The 18,264-nt window shown below is 52.8% G+C and overlaps 7 protein-coding genes across 7 annotated transcripts; 4 read left to right on the top strand and 3 right to left on the bottom strand.

Moving 5' to 3' along the window:
- Nucleotides 1-4,739: 4,739 nt before the first annotated feature.
- BDZ83DRAFT_715097 (phosphotransferase) lies at nt 4,740-5,968 on the top strand (the record flags this gene model as incomplete). Its single annotated transcript, XM_060511710.1, has 3 exons — nt 4,740-4,970; nt 5,023-5,525; nt 5,578-5,968. The coding sequence occupies 3 exons, from the start codon at nt 4,740-4,742 to the stop codon at nt 5,966-5,968; spliced, it is 1,125 nt and encodes a 374-aa protein (XP_060371263.1).
- Nucleotides 5,969-6,603: 635 nt separating this feature from the next.
- On the top strand, nt 6,604-7,865 carry BDZ83DRAFT_746619 (uncharacterized protein; the record flags this gene model as incomplete). Its single annotated transcript, XM_060513298.1, has 2 exons — nt 6,604-6,686; nt 6,758-7,865. 2 exons carry the CDS (start codon nt 6,604-6,606, stop codon nt 7,863-7,865), a joined length of 1,191 nt encoding a protein of 396 aa, XP_060371262.1.
- A 219-nt stretch (nt 7,866-8,084) lies between these two features.
- BDZ83DRAFT_646181 (mitochondrial carrier domain-containing protein) lies at nt 8,085-8,979 on the bottom strand (the record flags this gene model as incomplete). The annotated part of the gene is made up of 2 exons (XM_060509931.1): nt 8,085-8,323; nt 8,379-8,979. The coding sequence occupies 2 exons, from the start codon at nt 8,977-8,979 to the stop codon at nt 8,085-8,087; spliced, it is 840 nt and encodes a 279-aa protein (XP_060371261.1).
- Nucleotides 8,980-10,005: 1,026 nt separating this feature from the next.
- On the top strand, nt 10,006-11,690 carry BDZ83DRAFT_598416 (WD domain-containing protein). Its single transcript, XM_060506949.1, has 3 exons — nt 10,006-10,379; nt 10,433-10,667; nt 10,717-11,690. Exons 1-3 carry the CDS (start codon nt 10,242-10,244, stop codon nt 11,511-11,513), a joined length of 1,170 nt encoding a protein of 389 aa, XP_060371260.1. The 5' UTR covers nt 10,006-10,241; the 3' UTR covers nt 11,514-11,690.
- BDZ83DRAFT_598415 (signal recognition particle 9 kDa protein-domain-containing protein) lies at nt 11,686-12,916 on the top strand. The gene is made up of 2 exons (XM_060506948.1): nt 11,686-12,120; nt 12,211-12,916. Exons 1-2 carry the CDS (start codon nt 12,049-12,051, stop codon nt 12,622-12,624), a joined length of 486 nt encoding a protein of 161 aa, XP_060371259.1. The 5' UTR covers nt 11,686-12,048; the 3' UTR covers nt 12,625-12,916.
- Nucleotides 12,917-14,982, bottom strand: BDZ83DRAFT_598411 (ribonucleotide reductase). The gene is made up of 4 exons (XM_060506947.1): nt 14,652-14,982; nt 14,296-14,562; nt 13,892-14,225; nt 12,917-13,838 (listed from the first exon to the last, which is right to left on the bottom strand). Exons 1-4 carry the CDS (start codon nt 14,679-14,681, stop codon nt 13,231-13,233), a joined length of 1,239 nt encoding a protein of 412 aa, XP_060371258.1. The 5' UTR covers nt 14,682-14,982; the 3' UTR covers nt 12,917-13,230.
- Nucleotides 14,983-16,149: 1,167 nt separating this feature from the next.
- BDZ83DRAFT_555304 (PH domain-containing protein) lies at nt 16,150-17,129 on the bottom strand (the record flags this gene model as incomplete). Its single annotated transcript, XM_060503515.1, has 3 exons — nt 16,150-16,660; nt 16,756-16,970; nt 17,055-17,129. Coding segments are annotated over 3 exons (801 nt in total), but the record flags the coding sequence as incomplete, so codon positions are not given.
- Nucleotides 17,130-18,264: the final 1,135 nt, after the last annotated feature.

The following is an 18,264-nucleotide window of genomic DNA, read 5'->3' as shown; positions in this document are numbered from 1 at the left end:
AAGGTCAAGTCGAGTGTTGGACAAGGCAAAAAGAAGTCGAGGTGGCTGGAAGTGGATATACCGAGTGGGAGTCGCGCGTCGGTGGTGGCTCTATTATCGTGCCCTTGCTCGATTGCCGTTGCAGTTTTGCTGGGACCGACTGGGGCCTTGTTTATGCTGATTGCTGCCCTTGCGAAAACGAGAGAAGGACCAGAAAATGTGTTTGGACAACACAAAGGTAAACGTGAGGAAACGAGCGAGTGTGCAAGGCGGTACGAGACAGGTCGCGCGTGCAGTGTTGCTGTGGAAAAGAGGGCAGCAGAGAAGGAGAAGGAGGAGCTTCAGCGTTGACTCCTTTCGCACGGGCGTGTCGTGTGTAAATGTCTTGTGCCGGGGGGTTGAGAGGTCAGGTATTTGAGTGGTGAAACTTGGGATGCCAAGGAAAGGAGACGAATCTCGAGTTTGAGAGGCAAGTGATGGCAGCAAGGGGATGAAGAGCGCTGTGTAACGGATGGGGGGTCGGGTAGAGCGGTATGGTGTTTAATAAATAATTGGAATGTCAAGATGCGGTGAGGATCGGTCGGTTGACTTCGTGATAAGGTAATGTGTTACCTATGTATCCGTAGCGCCGTGCCAAATACCTCAAAAGAGTGACAGAGTCAAGCCGCAAGCCTGATGCAGTGTGGTGGAATTGACGACAGGTCAAGTGCCGGGTATTCACTTGGAGGGGGGCGAGATGTGATGGAAGAGCCAAGGCGTGGGGAAAGAACCTGAAGTTTCGATACGACTCAAAACGGGAGAGTTGAAGGGTGAAAGAGGAGAGGACGTGACGGGATGTACGGGAGAGTGAGTGACAATGACGATGCCGAAAGAGCTCCAATGGCGGTGACGAGTGACGGGACAGCTGCGGACACATTGGACGAGTCGAAAAAAAAAGTCTGGAATTAAAAGTCTCGGCCCCAACCCAAGCTTGGTGGTGATTATAATTACAGTGGTGCTCGTCAGAGTTAAGCTTTGAGGGGAGGGGCGCTGATCGGCACAGCGATGTCGCAGGCAAAAAAGCAGCAGGCACGCCGCGCGCCGCCGCACGGCAGGTTCGAATCCAATTGCCCCCAGTCAGCACCAACGGTTCCTGGCAGACCTGTGTCGCTGGGCGATTTGCATCAAGCTTGAGAGAGATCAGAGGCGCCATCTGAAGGTGGACGAATGGGCGCAGAGAAGACAAACTTAGTTTGTGGGGTCCCTTTCTCTTTAATGCATTGCAGTGGCATTGGACCATTGGTACCAGGTTGGCATTGTTGATGAGATGATATTAAGCCTTTAGGGAGGTGCCTCTTGTCCCAGGGGCAGAAACGGGTACTTTGAATACAGATGGTGCAAAGTATATTGTGTTATATTTACTGCGTTTCTCTTGCTGTTTTGATGATCATGTACAAAATACCTGGGGTAGTCAAAGCCCAATTCAGGTACACCCCAGTGGGATCATCAAAACAAGAACAACTGAGCAAGACCCCACGGGCAGAACAGGAAGAAGCGCAGCGAGTTGCAGGTGCGCATTGCTATGGGCCACCTCTCCTAAAGTGCCTCATGGGGCCTGGTGAGGGGTTCTGTGGAGAGGACTCCAAGTCACCTCACCGGCTCCCATATGAGTGGTTGACGGTGTCTGAATTCAAAGAAACAAGAGCAGCCTTTTTGGAGGTGACAGGCTTGGGAGACAGGGAAGAGGTGGTCGGGAATCGAGGGGATTAAAGGGAAATGGTCATTGGCACATCTGAGCGCTTGAGCGTACCTGCTGCAAGAATACTTACACAAGGTACATGCATGTGCCTGACTCCCCGTCTCTTGATCCAATCTGTAAGCCTTCTTCTGCCTGTCGGCTAAAAGCATCAGGAGCACGGCATCTCGCCCTGTTTGGGCTCCAGAACAGTCAGATGTATTGTACTTGACTCCTGGGTGCAGACACTGCAGAGCCTCAGGAGGGTCCAGTAGAAAGTACGAATCTCATCATCAGCATTGGCTAACTAGTAATAACCCAGGGTAGTGGCGGGCCAAGAAGTGGGTGAAGCACTGAGCGACCAGCACCGCCCCGTTTCACCCCTGAAGCTGTTTGATCGAGTGGTTGGGATGCAACTCCAACTCTCTCAGTCCCCGCCTGCCAGCCATTTGCCAGACAGCAGCAGTGAACTACCTAGACGATGAAAAAGTCAGGAACGCTATTTACTCCGTATGAATCATTGGATAATAAGGTACCTACTCCGTGGACCGTAGGCGGTAGAAAAAGGGGTAGGTCGCGACCGCCGTCTCACCACAAACGCTTCTGCGGCCCTACCTGGACATTCTGGATCGCTCGGCTGCATTGGCCATTCACTGTTTCCCATGTGGGTCGCTTTCCTGTTCCAAATAGAAGAATCTCGTCCCATCTCAATACCCAGCTCCCTGACTCCCTCGTGCCATGTGTGATGCAAGACCAAAGTCCCGAACTGTTGCGTTTTGCTTTCCCCAGCACCTTGGTTTCTGACGGTCCGAACATGTTGCCCAAGTCTCCATTTCTTTCAGTTCCTGAGTTTTTGCGTAAGACTTTATTCTGACGCTGATTTCCGTACTTCGTGTGGTGCTCCGTATATCACAAGCAAATCACTTCGATAGGCAGGGCGCTTACTGGACGCGAATAGAAGCCTACCTTACCTTTCTTAGCTGAATATGGATATGAGAACAGAAATTACACTACGCCCAATACCTTCTCCAAATCTAACAAAATTCGAAGCGCGTTAGTTCTTAGGCGCCCAGACTTGGCCTCAATCTCGTCGACCGGGCGCGCTTAGGTGTCATACGTCCGTGGTCTAACTACATTCTACCTCACGTCTATTTACAAGCCCATGCACAACATGCGGTCCGTCACTTTTCAGTTCATCCGAGCAATTTACAGACACGCTCATATCCACTGCGCATCAACGTCATGTTCCAGCTTCAATAGTTGCCGCCCTTTCAACTCGCGCAAAGCAGTCCCGGTCCCCTGCCAAGACCCCATGCTGTGTGAGCGCGACTCCGAGACGGATCACCCTGGTATCCCGCCATCCCACGTCCCATCCGCTCGGTAAAGAGCTGTCAGAGCTATTCGCGGTTGTTCTTTTCAAGTCGGATTTGTTCCGGAGCATACCTCCTCCATATTCAGAGCTCTCCAGAGCCGCTCAAAAAATACATCGAGAAGAGCGGTGAAGTGCTCAGATAAGCATCCTCGCCCACGGCTCGTCGAACCGCTCTGCCGTGGAGCTCAACCCCCAGTCATATCAGGATCTGGCATATGTTAGTGTCAAAGCCCGGTGCGGCCCGGCGGTTGGCCGCTTGTTCTCTTTTTTGCTGTCGTGGCTGAAGTTGAATTGGAACTATCCAACCACCCAATTTCCTGTGGGTCATCCGTTTCTTCCGACTGAGACTAGGTATAATATTTCAACCCGTCTCAAGCCAAGTCGAAAACCACCAATGGGCTCTGGTGCGACTGTAATTTTGAACTGCAAAGGTCAAGGGCCGATTGACACGAGACTGGGGTTCGGAGTTGCATGTGTCGTTTGATCTACTAACACTGCCAAGGGGAACTGCGGCTGTTCCACTTCCTCACGCTGCCCATCATCAATCTCCTCTTTCTGCCTCTAGATTGCATAGAAGTCATGTTTAGCTTGAAGAAGGGCTAGTTTCGACAACCTCTCGGACGGTGGCACAGTGGTCAGCAACGCCATGGCCTCCGTTCACATCCAGTGAGGAATAGAACATCCTAGCCGTTGGGAACAATCTAGAGCTCGCAGGACCTGCCATGGTCGTAAGCATGCCGAGGTATTTGGCAGTATATGTCGTTCTTTGATCTGGCAGGCATTGTCTTTCACCGAGTCCGAACAGTGAGTGTAAGTGGTTGATCATGTCACACGTCTCCCAGAAAAGCTCATCTCCGGTTGCATGCGACGCCCTTGCAGGCCAATGCTTGTGATCTATACAAGTTATTTGAAACCTCGACCTCGATCTCTGTGTGACGAGACTAAGGTCGTTCTTTGTAACACTCGATTGGGAAAGAAATCGTCTGACGCGAAGGCCTAAATTCTCATTGACACTAGGATGATTGACTCGATGGGCGAGCAAGCCAAGCTGAGGGTTTACTTTGGATTATTATATGATCGGATTGCTTTGTCCGCGATTGTCGCAGGCTGGTTTCCTCATTACAACAACTTGAGTTTCGTTGTACATGGCTATTCGATGTGGAAGATGCGTAGTCCCAGTACTCGGCATACGCAGGAACACTTTGCTATACTACGGGCGAATGATTCTTAGTGACGGCCAGCACAGCAAGCTAGCAAGTCGGTGACTTGTTTTTGCATCTTCATTGGACGATGTGTTTCGAGGGATTCGGGCTTCGCGATGCGATGCGATGGAAAAGATTAAAACATCACGCCGAGTGAGTCATCAGCCTTCTAGCTGCGGACTGCAGCTGCCCTGTCATTCAACCCATCCTGGGGAAGCGACGCTCCGATCGATTTATTGGAAGATAACGAAGGGAAAAAGCATCCCAGCCGAAGTTTGAATAAAGTCCGTCTTTTCCTTCTTTTATACTCGAAAGTATTCCAATGATTTCTTGAATTACTTCGTATGTGACACGAACTTCACATCCCCTCATTCTCCAAATTGGTACAGATATCGCAAACTATCCCCGCTTTCCCTTCAACAGGTGACGAAACTACTCTTCCCGAGCTTCGTCCACAAGTTCAGCAATAAAGATGACAGACGAAAGCATATCGGATCGTGTGCTTCGTGAGGTGAAGGCGGAGTTGGCCGGTACGCCATACTCCTTCGAGTCTGCCCGCCTCCTCAGTGGGGGAACGACAAACTTCATATTTCATGTGAAGCTGCTGCAGCCGCTGCTCGATGGGAATGCCGAAGTAGCTGTAAAGCATGGTGAGGGCTTCGTCGCCCAGAGTCCCGATTTCAAACTCCCCACGTCAAGATGCGTGAGTCTCTAGTCTTTGGACCAGCAGGAAATCAATGGTTGACATGAAGCAGCGGATCGAAGAGAGTTGTTTGAAAGATCTCTCAGAACTCCCACTCTACACTAGTGAAAACATCACCGTAGCAACACCGAAGCTATTCTACTTCAATGAAGAGACCAATACCCAGGTTCAAGCGTACCAGCCAAGCCCACTTAGCCTCAAGAACTATGCACTTCAGTATTTCGCAGCATCAACCCCGCAGATATCGACTCTGGAATCAGTCAAGTCACAATCCCTCGACGTTGGTAGGGCGGTGGGTACGTGGCTTCGGTCATTTCATGACTGGAGCAACTCGGGAAAACAGCTCAAGTTTCGCGATATCGCAGCAGGAAACAAGGAAATGCAAACGCTGAAGCGATGGATGAACTATGAACGACTCCCCAATTCCATCACAAGATTCCCGGATATCCTGGGTGATTGTAGCGATATCTTTGCAGACGTCGTGAACAGTGTGAAGAAGGAGATGATAGATGAGAAAGCCCTGCATGTCATCCACGGCGACTTTTGGACCGGGAAGTAAGTCGTCCCAAACACCTTCATTCCGACCATGCTACTCACGATTTTTTAGCATTCTTCTAGAGGAAAAACCTTTGGATGATGAGCATAGCCGCCTTCTTGTCGTCGATTGGGAAATGTGCCAACTTGCGGTCAAACCTCTCGACCTAGGCCAGATGATTGCGGAACTATACGAACTGAAAATATACAAAGATATGGAAGCCGGGATATGGTTAATTCAAGGCTTTATCGACGGCTATGGCGCAGTGGATGACGACTTTGCCTTCCGAACACTACTTCATGTTGCCGTCCATCTCATCGGGTTTGGCACAACAGTGCAGGGCTGGGGCACGCAAGACCAAGCGAAGTCAGTGGCATCTGAGGGAAGAGACATTTTGAAGAATGCTTGGGCGAAGGACCGTGGATTCTTTGAGAAGCATCCCCTGGGCTGCATCTTTTCATGAGCCCGAGTTGAGTTCAACTGGAAGCTCGTTGGGACGGGACAAGTTACTTAGTTCTATACGACTAAATCTCATATCAGTTGACGCCAGCTTTGTTATTCGGGCCAGAAGACGTGTGGTATAACATCTCGAAGCTATTAGATCATCGGTTTTTTCCCTAAGTTTTCCTTACAGGAGGTTGAACACCATCTTCATTGGCGGGAAAGGATGTGCACGAAGAGATGACAACGACGCTGGTTGCCCGAAATATGATGAAACCGGAAATGTCTTAATTTAATGAATGCACAATTTCGATGTAAAAAGTTCCATCATGTTTGCCTCGTTTGTTGACTTCAATAGATGTTGAGTAATTTTCGCGGGGGTGATGGAGAAAGACGAGTTCAGCCAGAAAAATTCAAACTACACACACCAAAGAAAGTGTGAGTCTGAGTCAACTTTGGTGGCGGAACCTTTCTCTCACTTTTCATCATCGACAACTAACTCCTGCACCAACGCCGCTGGACGTTTAGTAGGCCACAATATATTTTTCAATACTCACATTCGAGCAAGGCTTGAGTCGACTGTTTTGACACTCAATAACCGCATCTGAGCCCAGCCCTAGCAGTTCGACGTTACTCCTTGCGGCCCGACCCGCCATCATGAGCAGCAACACGGAACCACGCCCATGCAGGCGATGCAAGACACCGACCGTCTTGAAAGTGAGAAAGGATCCTCTTTGCGAGTAAGTATTCTCAAACCCATATGTCCCATGTCCAGGTTCAAGAGGGAATTAACCAACACACACGCACGCAGGACTTGCTATGAGCAGCACATCGTACAAAGAGTCGTGAAGCGCCTCGCCCAGCCATACCGCGATGTAAAGGACAAGCTCGGCACCACCCCCGACGCAAGAGCAAAGTACCTCCTCGGCCTCTCCCTCGGCCCCTCGTCGGCTTCCCTGGTCCAGGTGCTCGACAAGAACCTCCAGGGCCTCAAGGAGAAGAACCTGCGCGTCGCGTACGAGGTGCACGTCGTCCACATCGACACCGACTTGTCAAACGCCGCAGAAGCGACCCCCTCGTCGTCGGCAAGCCTGCTCTTTGAAAAGTACAAAGAGCAGTTCCCCAACCTCTCGATGCAAATCGTCCCACTGGCCGACGCCCTCAAGCTGGACACGATAGACTGGTCCGTTCTCCCCACCCTACAGCCCGGCCTCGCACCCGCGCAGCAGCTCAGCGGCCTCCTCGAGGCCCTGCCATCCGTCACGTCGCGGGTGGATATCTTGAGGCTCCTGGTGCGGAATCTGCTGCTGTCGCTGGCCGTGGAGAGGGAGTGCCACGCGCTGCTGCTGGGATGCACCACGACTGCCCTGGCCGAGCTGACGCTCGCCGAGACGGCCAAGGGCCGCGGATTCGCCGTACCATGGCAGGTCGCCGACGGCCCTGTTCCCGTCATGACGTTTTCTCGTGCGGGGGAGGAGCAGAGCGCGGAGGGCGGCGAGGAGGCTGTCCGAGGGACGGAGAAAACGATGCTTCCAGTGTACTACCTCCTTCGAGACGTTTTCAGGCGGGAGGTCATCACGTACGCGGGCCTGATACCGTCTTTGAAGGACCTCGCCCTGGAAGTGGGACCAAGTAGCAACGCTGTTGTCTCGCACAAGGAGCTCAGTATCGAGGACGTCATGGCGCGGTATTTTGAGGAGGTGGAGGAGAGCTATCCGTCCGTCGTCGCCAACGTCGTTCGCACTAGCGGCAAGTTGACACGAGAGAGCGACGGCGATGCGTGCGCGGTCTGCGGCATGGACGTAGATGCACAGGGAGATGCCCGGTGGAAGGGCGAAATTGGAGAGGACATTGACGACAGTAGGAAGCGCACTGCAGGGAAACTGTGTTATGGATGTGAACGGTCTATATATGGATAGATTGAACACAAGTTGCGCGTTCAAAGCACCTCCCCCGGCCGGCCAGTCTGGCGTGACCTCTGACCTGTATTCTGCCTCACTACATTCCTAGCCAACCCCCCATATGTTCTCTAGAAGCCGGTCCCCGGCTCGTGACATTTCCACCCCGTCTACCCAGCTCATTTTTAACTCCATATATGCAAGGAACGCTGATTTAATAGGTACAAGATCAATGATTGATCATGGGGTCTGGATGGTAGCCGAAGGCAGGATGCGGTCTTCGAGCTTTCTCATCAGCTTGTTTGTCTGTTCCGCCAGGGTCAGGGTAAGGATGGTGTGGGGGAGGATTCTAGCCAAGTGAGGCAGGAAACCCTTGTAAATAGCCAAGAAGCCTTCAGTGCGGACAGTCTTGGCCAGGCAATCGAAGACACCCTTGTAGAGGTTTCCGTTTTGGTTGTACAGGCGAGACATGATGGTGTCTGCCAGGAGGATTAGTACGCGAAGATACTTAGGGAATCTTGAGTTGAGACTTACCAGGAGGGTGCATCACGCAGCAAACGACGAAACCACTGACGGTGCTGCTAGCAAGATGCAGAGGCAGACCCTCTTCCATACCCAAATGGCGGACCAGTCTCCGCTTGGCGAAGAAGTAGGTGGGAAGCTGCACGGAGCTACCGAAACCCGTCCTGATCATGGCCGCACCAACACCTCGGTAGAGTCCCCGAATGCCTTCGGCGCCGTAGATTGAGGTCATACCATTCCAAGCATTGCGGTACTTGTGTTGTGTGCCGGTGGGCATGAAGGGAGAGTAGCTCTGTAACCGTGTCTTGACGAGGAAGAAAGGGCTGCCGGCGGCGGCACCCATAATTCCTGATCCAGCACCGCAAGCCATGTTGATGCCCAGGCTCTGCGTCTTGCCGTCCTTGAAGATGAGAGTCGACAGGGTTTCGCGCATAGGCTCGTAGAATCCAAGACGACATCCGTTCAGCAGGACCTGGTAGATGTACGCGCAGCCGATACCTCGGTAGATTCCCTTAACACCCTCATTGCGCACGATAACAGAGACACCCTGCAGAGGGCCTCTGTACTGATGCGGCTGGTGTCCCTTGTCCTTCAATTCTCCTTGCAACTGCATTCTGCACACGTCGGGGAAGGGGTCAGCGCGTTGCCGGCGGCAGGGAGCGGGAAAGGAGCGAGCGTCGTCGCTATCAGACGCACCGGATCTTGACAGTCTCGAAAGGATGCGTGGCCGTTACAGCGCCGCAGGCGGCAATGCCGCCAGCGATGAAGGCGCTGTTGCGAAGGTTAGCTTCGCTGGTCTTGCGGATGCTGGACTGCGGGCCATGACTTGCCCAAGGGTTGTTGACATTGTGTCAATTGGTCTTGTCGCAGAGATAAGAATGAAATGGGTATCGGTGATGTGTAAGATACTGGTAATTTGTGGTCGCGACTCCTGTGATAATCGGGTTTCGTTTGGAAGGAGAGAGAGAGAAAAGAGTGACACCGCGATCTCGGAATGCTAGTACCTAAAATGACGGAACAGCGCGGGTCAGCAAGATTGACGTCGTGGCAAGCCGGTAGCCAGTCAACATCGACAAATGCAAATGTCTGGGCAGATTCTTACATAGTCTAACTCCTCGAGAACCCGTTCGCCGTAATGCGCGCAACTCAAGAAAGGAAGTTGGCGATGTGACTGCGATATAGATTGAGTTCCGTCGGGCTGGCACTGGGTTGACGTGACTGGATTGACTCTTGTACCGGGGCTACAGGTCTACAGGATTCTCAGTAAGCTCCGCGCGCGGAAGAGAAATTGGGATTTTTCTTGCTCAAAGTCAATATGGCCGTGGATAGCCATTGCCGATCCCGGCGTCTGTAGGACTCAATTGGCAGGGTTCGCGGGCCACAGCGGCCTAAGTCGGTATTCGGTACCCCAGATCCTGACCAAAAAGGGGGGCGTCAATCTAGCTGGCCCATTGCTGGGACGTCAGTTTCCAATGCGAAGTCGCGCATTGTCAACGATGGGAGGCTGGCCATTACAACGTGTGGCTGAGAGTCTTTCTGCAATACGCCAGGGGTGGTGTAAGAATTGTGGCACAGTCAGCTCTCCCATCACCACAACCCCGCGAAACTGAATTGGGGAAGCTCTTTGGTTTCCTACAGTCGCATCGCATGACAAAACGCGGTCTGAAATCCCATCCACAGAAAACATACCTGCAACCTAAGGACGACTGCACTTATTCACTTTCACTTTGAAGGAACTTGCCGCATTTTACCGCACAACCTCAAGTTTGCTCCCGCGACGAGTAGATCGTTTGCCTACGGCTCGCGACAGCATTAATTGAGGCGTCGCTGTTCGACCCAGCCAGTATAGCTCTCGGGATCCTGAAAGAACCCATCATGGCTTCGACGCCTATGGACTTGGATCATCGCGAGTCGACCCCAGCCAACGGAAACTCGCTCAACATCACGCGGTCTCTGGCAACCAACAATACCACCCCGTTGAGCGAAGTCATATCATCATTTCGCCCAACAAAGGCAAGGAGTGCCCAAAAACCGTATAGAGAGCTCTTTGACTGATTGTTTCTCAGCTTTTCAAAAGGCAAGACATCAAGGATGGCCGTCCGCAACCACACGTGCTGTCACTCGACTTCGACGACCCGGGCGAGCTTCTCATGACCTCAGAGAGCGACGAGACGATTCAGATTTACAGCGTTAAGGAAGGCATGCACAAGAAGAACTTGCTAAGCAAGAAGTACGGCGTTAAGCTGGCGAAGTTCACGCATACGAGTTCCAGCATCATCTACGCGAGTACGAAGCAAAACGGTAGGCTCTCTTACGCTCAAACTGCCGCACAATGGCTAATGCCTATCAGATCAGATCCGATATTTGGCTACCCACGATAATTCCTTCATCCGATACTTCGAGGGCCATGAAAAGAGCGTCACAGATATTGCCATACACCCAGGCGCTGATAACTTCATCTCGTGTAGCCAAGACAATACTGTGCGCCTTTGGAATATTTCGACGAAGCAATGGTGCGGCCAACTGAACCTCAACTCTCCGTATCTCACCGCATACGATCCGTCGGGGCAGACCTTTGCTGTCGCGTGTACGAACAGCGGAAGCGTTTTGCTATATGACTGCCGCAACTACGACAAGGCGCCATTTGCGACCTTTGATGTCGTCGACGCCGGCAGACACGTGGACTCACAATTCGTAGTCAGGGGTTGGACAAAGCTAGAATTCTCGAACGACGGCAAGCATATACTCGTCGGCACTCGCGGGCCCGGCCACTTCATACTCGATGCTTTCGATGGGAGCTTGAAGGCGTACCTGCGTAAGCCCGAGGGCGGAACCCGGCGGCTGGCGGCTGGTGAGACATCAAGCACCATCAATGGCAGTATGCCGAAGACAGACCAGCCTACAATCGAGAGCAGCGGTGATTGCTGCTTCTCTGTGGACGGCCGTTACGTTCTGAGCGGTGGTCCGAAGGATGTCCTGGTCTGGGATATCTTGACACCGTCTCAGAACGAGAACAAGACCCTCGATGCTACCTGGGTATTGGAGGAAAAGCGAGAGGCGGCGGTCTTGGCATTCAACCCGCGGTACAACTTCTTTGCGACGGCAGATCAAGATGTGATGTTCTGGGTACCCGATCCTCATGCATGAAGCGGTTACAACACCAATGTAGGAATTTTAGAAGCTGCGAAATGGCGGTCTGGAGAGGTCAATTACTTTCGGAGTCTAGGATACGAGATACCCAACCCGTTGAAAAAAGTCGACTTGAATGAAATTTGTTGAAACCTTGAGAACTTTCTGGTACTAAGCTTGTCTGGAAAATATGCATATCAGAATTGTGAAGTATTTGAGCTTGGGGTAATAGTCCCAAGTGTGCGGCTTAAACTTGCCCCTCGCCAGGCATGCAAGGTCGGGGTACCTCAACTCAGGCCGAACCCCACCAAAATTGCATCCTCCACCAAAGCCAGACCACCTCCACGACATCGAACGTCACTCCGACCACCACGGCGCGCATGACACCCTAGCGAACACTCGTCGAACCAACCTACCCAAGGACCAAGATTGCCATTGCTCAGGCGCTCATTTATCGACGACACCTCCCACGTGCGCGCATACAGCCCGGACCGCGCAAGGCCGTGGCCTTTTCTCTTCTCCCCACCCCCATCATCACCATCCTCACATCGCAATGCCGACCTACAAGACCAGCCAGGAATGGTTGGAGCAGTCGTCTCTGCTCCTCCAGGCCCGTCCGACAACCGTAAGTTGAACCCTCCTACCAACAGCTCATCTGTTCACTTTGGACGAGGGAACACGTAGCGGCGGCTAACCACCAGCGCCCCCCAAGCAGACGAGAATCACAACAAAGTACTCCATCAAAGCAGTCAAACCCCGAAAGACCAAGACCTCGGAGGGCACCTCCGCCGCCCCTACAGAAGACGCAACAATGACAGACGCCAAACCCCCGCGCGGCTCCCTCGTCATCAAGACCTTCGACCCGGTCAGCGGCGTCGCCCTCAAATACCGCACCACAAAGGCCGCCGAGGTCTCCCGCCTCGTCACCTGCCTCGGCGCCCTGGGCCGCACAATGTCCACCTCGAAACCGGCAACGTTGGACGCCGCCGTTGCGACCAAGGACGAGCCGATGGCTGACGCAGGCGGGGAGGATACGCCTGCGGGCGGGGCGGCGACGCCTGTGGAGAAATCTCAGGCTGCTGGAGGTGGAGGTGCTGGTGGAAAGAAGAAGAAGAAGGGCAAGAAATGAGGGCCTAGGTTATGTCACTCATGTTGTCATTCAGGAGTGGGAGACGACGCGATGCTGCCCGTGGGTAGAAGACGATGTTGAGGCTGACATGTTGGGCGAGTTGCGGTCAGCAGACATATCATGGAGAAAGCATCACTAGTCGAAAAGGTGTCAAAGAGCCTTGCAAAGGCTTTACTCGCATACATCAAGTCGTCTTTAGACGAAACATAGGGAAAATCTTAACACCAAGCACTCAAGCTTGGGAGAAGCCACCGGTGGAAGACAATGCAGATCGCATCACGAAAGAGAAACATTTGGTTGTTATGTCATGTGCGATTACTAAAAAAGAGGATCACTGCGGTACATTATCCATCAAAGACATTCATGCCCCATTTTCCACAGTCATCCAACCAGTCCTTGGGAACCTCCAACTCCCTGTAAAATGATCCCCGCCAACGCCATGTATGTACGAAAAGGAAAAACAGCTCTAAACCTCAGATCGGGTGAGGGGAGGGTGTTTTGAGTGTGGAGTGTGAAAAGACGCTCTGGCAAACACCATGCGTGTGCAATGTGCAAGGGTATATGGGGAAAAGGAAACAACAGAAACTTCAGACGCTCGAAGATGATTTAGAAGTCCTCATCGAAAGCGAAGTCTCCGCCGTTCTCTCCCTCAACCTTGGTCTCTTCTTGCGCCTTCTTGGTGCTGTTGAGCACACCGGCCTTTTGGTAATCGGCGACACGCTTCTCAAAGAAGTTGGTCTTGCCACCAAGGGAGATGTTCTCCATGAAGTCGAAGGGGTTGGAAGACTTGTAGACCTTGTCGTTGCCAAGAGCGACCAGAAGGCGGTCAGCAACGAACTCGATGTACTGCTTCATCAAGTTGGAGTTCATGCCGAGAAGAGCGCAGGGCAGAGCCTCAGTCAGGAACTCTTGCTCAATCTTGACGGCATCAACAATGATGTCCTCAATGACTTGCTTGTTGGGGCGGTGCTTGAGGTGAGAGTACAAGAGGCAGGCAAAGTCGGTGTGCAGGCCCTCATCACGGGAGATGAGCTCGTTGGAGAAGGTCAGACCGGGCATGAGACCACGCTTCTTGAGCCAGAAGATGGAGGCAAAAGCACCGCTGAAGAAGATACCCTCAACGGCGGCGAAGGCAACCAGACGCTGGGCGAAAGAGGAGTTCTCATCGCTGATCCACTTCAGGGCCCAGTCAGCCTTCTTGCGAATGGCAGGGACTGTGATGCTAGTTAGCCATGCGGTCATGTAGGTGCGGGTTGTGATAACGTACTGGTATCAATGGCGTTGAAGAGGTAGGTGCGCTGCGCAGGTTCCTTGATGTAGGTATCGATGAGGAGGGAGTAGGTCTCAGAGTGGATGTTCTCCATCATGATCTGGAAGCCGTAGAAGCAGCGAGCCTCGGGGACCTGGACCTCGCCGGAGAAGCGCTCAACGAGGTTCTCGTTGACGATACCATCCGACGCGGCGAAGAAGGCAAGAATGTGAGAGATGAAGTACTTCTCATCATCGTTGATCTTGTTGTTCCAGTCGTGGAGATCCTTGGAGAGATCAATCTCCTCGGCGGTCCAGAAGGAAGCCTCGGCCTTCTTGTACATTTGCCAGATCTGGAAGTCGCGAGTTAGTCATGGTTCAAAGAGCAAACCACTTTACGCGTCTTGCGACGCGTTCACATACCTCATGGTACTTAATGGGGAAGAGGACGAAGCGCTGGCCGTTCTCCTGGAGAAGAGGCTCATCCTTCTCCTGCTCCTTGATGCCGGGAGCGACAACAATCTTGTTCTCGTTCTTAACGACTTCTTGTGTGGGCTTTGTCTGAACATCGGTCTTCTCGGTTGCGGTGGCAACGTCGGATGTGAGGGGCTGGTTCTCCTTGTCGGCGGGGTTGAAGTTGAGCTTCTTGACGGGAGACTCCATCTTGAAAGAGTCGAGGGCAGCAGCGGCCTGGACAAGTGGTTGTTAGCGATTGCGACTGTAAAAAGCGCGTGGACCAGAGTCAAGCGATGCTGGACTGAATGGTGACGTCTACTTACCTGCTTGGAAGGAGTGACTTCGATAGACATGGCGGAAGTGTGTGAAAATCGGCGGGAGAGGAAGAATGAAGGCGATTGAATGGAACAAGGGGAAGACAAGACTTTGGAAGAAGAGATTGAGGTCGTAAGTCTGTCTTGGGTTGTGGTGTTGTCGTGATTGGGGGTGAAGAAGATGTCTGTTGATGGTAGAGGAACTCTGGAAAGGCAGAGTTTATGTAGCGGGCAAGCAGCACCGAGCGCTAGGTAGTGGGACGCGTTGAGCACAGGGCAGGGATACTCGCGTTTTCGTGTTTTCTACGGAGCAAGTACTTGGGTACCTCGAGCTTCGTACCTTTTTCGCAGGTGGCTGCGGAAGCTGGTCTGATTGCCCAGAGCACTCAAAGCTGAATCCACGCGCCATCAATTCCCCTCCACCCCACTAAAAAGCGCGTCTTCCAAGGGGCATCGCCGGCGCGTTTCGTTCCAAAGTGGGAGGATCTTGTCTCGCTTCTCACCTTTCCACTTCCAGACCCTGCAAAGTGCCCAAGACCTGGCGCAGAAAAGTCTACCGACTGTGGTCCCAAACGGAATATGCCAGGCCCAGCCCTCTTTTTTTGGCCCTTTTTTCCCTCTTCAACATGCTCATCATTTGTAAGTTGGGTCGAGCTACGACGCCGAAGTGGCCGCTTGCGTTCCACCCCCGGCACGCCAACCAGGCAACACGATGTCATGGCCGGGAAACCAGAGCAAGCTCTGTCCGGAGACTCGAGAGCTTCGGCCGAGCCACACACGTTCCAGATATCCAATTCTCGCCTGCAAGCCCCGTCTCCCGGCCCTGCACACGCTTCTTTGAGCTGGATCCGTCCTCGGCGTTACGACTCGACGCGTTCCAAGCCCATCCTTCCCTTAGGTACTTCGATGTCAGGTATCAGATCAGATCTGATAAACTGAACACGTCCTAGCTCCAGCTCCGGTGGAACCCAAGTGGCCCATCCAAGACTCATCAGCCATGTAATCTCGTCTAAGCATCGACAAATCCTGACTGTATGACTCTCGGCTGCGGGTCGACGCGTTGGAAGCGGACTTGCGGAATTACCATCACCAGTCTGATCGCCAATTTGACCGTTGGCACGGACACCGATTTTCGGATTCCCATTCAGATCCAAACATTTCATGTGTCACGTACACGTCAACTCTTTGCATGGCCCTGATTTTCCAGTGAATCGTATTAAACTACTGACAGCTTAACTAAAGCAGCGGGGGTATGTAAAAGAAAAGGTATCGTGTCATGTTCATCTTCTTCGTCCAAGTCTTCATAAAACAAGTATCCAGAGCCAGGCAGACCAAGCGTCCGTCATCTTTTGACCAAGGGCTACACGCAAACACCAAGTGTGTTTTCCAGCCACCACGAATTCCGACGGGTCACCCCGTTTGTCGACATCGCCAACTCTGAAGTTCGACTCTTCTGCTTTTGAAAAGTATTTCTCGAGCAGCCGGTAGTTTAATGACGCGATTGACGAGCAGGTCTGTCTCTGGGATCGCGAGCCGCCTCAACGTCGTCATCGACCCTCGAGCGACCTCCAAAGCCGAACCAGCCTCGACCGCCGGAACGCTCCTCTCTGACTGCAGCGGCGGCTGGAGCAGTCGGGGTGCGCTCATGGCGGCCTGCTGACATGTGTCCATTGCGAGAGGGCTCACGGCTAACGTATTCGGGCGGAGTGCGGTCGCCTTGCAAGCGATCCCATTCATCTGCCTCACTCGGATCGACGGCTGGAATGGGAGCTCCGCTGCGTTTCAGATTCTTCTTTCCCTTCTCGCGAAGATGCTCCTCGAGAAGAATGGCGTTCTTGGTGTTGGCGCGGAAAGCAGCATCGGCGATGTCGCCCACGAAGGGCACCAGGCCAATGACGAAATCGATAATGATGTTGAACATCATCTGGGATTTGACTGAATTTGGGAGTCCGCCTTCGACCTTAGAGCAGGTTCTGAAAACCATCATGGCCATGAAAGCATCGAGAACATCACCAACACTGCAGCCAACATGACGTTAGTGGATGTCTTGTCGATAAGCCGAATGGGGACTGTGGGGGTGATGCAGCAGCAGGGGAGGAGGACAGGCACTTACGCAGGAACTAAGCCGATGACACTACCCCATCCAAATTTCACACCACAGCAGCTGAAAAGCGACTGATCGAGCCGGTAGGCTCTTCTTTTGACTTTGGTCAAAACCTCGCCATCTTGTTTGGAAAGGCCTGGTGGCAAGGCCTTTCTGCGCTTCTTGACCTTGCCGTTGGGGGTACCATCAAGCCTGGTGGCGGGGACGCTCTCAAAGTAAGGGTCCTGGTGATGAGGTCAGTACGATTTGTTCGTGGATCCACCGTATCGCGGGTGAGCGCAGGGCCCAGGTGTAAGAAGGTAACATACCTCGCGGCCAAATTTGTTTTCGACCTTCTCAGCCAGAATCTTCTTGCTGACCCACTTGGCGATGAGACTGGCCATGTTTGCAGTTGTATCGTTGACGAAGTGCCGGACCGGTAGGTTGTGAGTGACTGCCGGATTGCGAAGAACGGTGTTTCCCAGTCACTGGTAGTGATGAGTGGCGCACTGAGACAGAGACAAGCTCGTCGGGACCGTTATCGACAAAGGCTTTCGCAACGCGGTCCTGTGTGCTCTTGGCGTAGGTTGAAGTAAGAATACCTTAGCAAGCTGGTAGGCAGTCAGTCCTGAAGGTGAGGTTGTCAAAGGTCAAGAGATTCCAAGACGGCTTGCGGCAACTGAGCGAGAGGAACTGTCTTGGTGATATAAGTAGGTGTTGAGAGAAAAGCCGGGAAGCTGGCTGGCAGGGTCCGAGTTGCCAAGGTGTGGTAAGGTATGGGTTGTATGGGTGGTATGGTAGATCAAGTTGCCTCTTGTGCTCGCTGCACACTACGTAGGTTGGTTTGTAGCTAAGTTAGAAGAGGTTGGTCCCTTGGACGCTTGTTTTCCCCCGCGGGCGCCCAGAATTCCTGTTTTGACAAGTCAGGGGACCAGACTACCATCATGATGTAATTTTGTCGGTCACTGCACGCCAATGCACTTGCCTCAGTTCCGAGAGGCCTCTTCAGTGGGGTCTGAGCAGGCTAGACCGCAGTCGTTTCACATCATGCTGCAGCGGCCAGTTGGCTGGTCTCCAATGAGCGTGCGCCGCGACTGGTCTTCAATGGCCCTGAATTGCATGCAATGCAGCACACTTTCATGACTTGCCAGCAGACTCAGTACCTACCTTAGTGATACCCGTAACAAAACCGCCGGGATGGGATGGGTGAGGGAGAGGTCGGCATGTCCAGCCACGCAAGTGTGGCAAGTGATGTACGTGCACAGCCATATCGTGGCTGTGTTCTCCTCCAGAATCTTCAAAGTTCGCCCCTTGTGTCAAGGAAGCTCCCACCTCTCGGGTGCATTCCCCCAAAAGAAAATTCGCATAGGATGAAAAGCCATTGAGGGAGCTTGCCTGTTGGCCTCCATGCTTAATTCTTTCAACAGTCAGTTGAGGCAACATATAGCTGACAGGGACCGGTCGAGACCGGATGGAAGCGAGGTGTTGATCTGATGTGGTTGACAAGCTGGAGAGATGGGCTGTGTCATGACAGTTTGG

The sequence above is a fragment of the Colletotrichum acutatum genome (genome assembly GCF_030867785.1).
Source record: "Colletotrichum acutatum strain CBS 112980 chromosome Unknown BDZ83scaffold_3, whole genome shotgun sequence".
Lineage (NCBI taxonomy): Eukaryota > Fungi > Ascomycota > Sordariomycetes > Glomerellales > Glomerellaceae > Colletotrichum > Colletotrichum acutatum.
Note: the sequence above shows the minus strand (reverse complement) of the source record. Positions and strands in the feature narration are given on the sequence as shown.

What these genes read in the sequence shown, in the direction of transcription:
- BDZ83DRAFT_598415 (XM_060506948.1), top strand. Translation starts at nt 12,049, where the DNA reads ATGCCGACCTACAAGACCAGCCAGGAATGGTTGGAGCAGTCGTCTCTG. An exon ending in TCCAGGCCCGTCCGACAACC is followed by an intron (nt 12,121 to 12,210) that starts GTAAGTTGAACC and finishes CCCCCCAAGCAG; the next exon opens with ACGAGAATCACAACAAAGTA.
- BDZ83DRAFT_598416 (XM_060506949.1), top strand. Translation starts at nt 10,242, where the DNA reads ATGGCTTCGACGCCTATGGACTTGGATCATCGCGAGTCGACCCCAGCC. An exon ending in CATCATTTCGCCCAACAAAG is followed by an intron (nt 10,380 to 10,432) that starts GCAAGGAGTGCC and finishes ATTGTTTCTCAG; the next exon opens with CTTTTCAAAAGGCAAGACAT. An exon ending in CGCGAGTACGAAGCAAAACG is followed by an intron (nt 10,668 to 10,716) that starts GTAGGCTCTCTT and finishes AATGCCTATCAG; the next exon opens with ATCAGATCCGATATTTGGCT.
- BDZ83DRAFT_598411 (XM_060506947.1), bottom strand. Translation starts at nt 14,681, where the DNA reads ATGTCTATCGAAGTCACTCCTTCCAAGCAG. An exon ending in TCCCCATTAAGTACCATGAG is followed by an intron (nt 14,226 to 14,295) that starts GTATGTGAACGC and finishes CGCGACTTCCAG; the next exon opens with ATCTGGCAAATGTACAAGAA. An exon ending in CTTCAACGCCATTGATACCA is followed by an intron (nt 13,839 to 13,891) that starts GTACGTTATCAC and finishes CTAGCATCACAG; the next exon opens with TCCCTGCCATTCGCAAGAAG.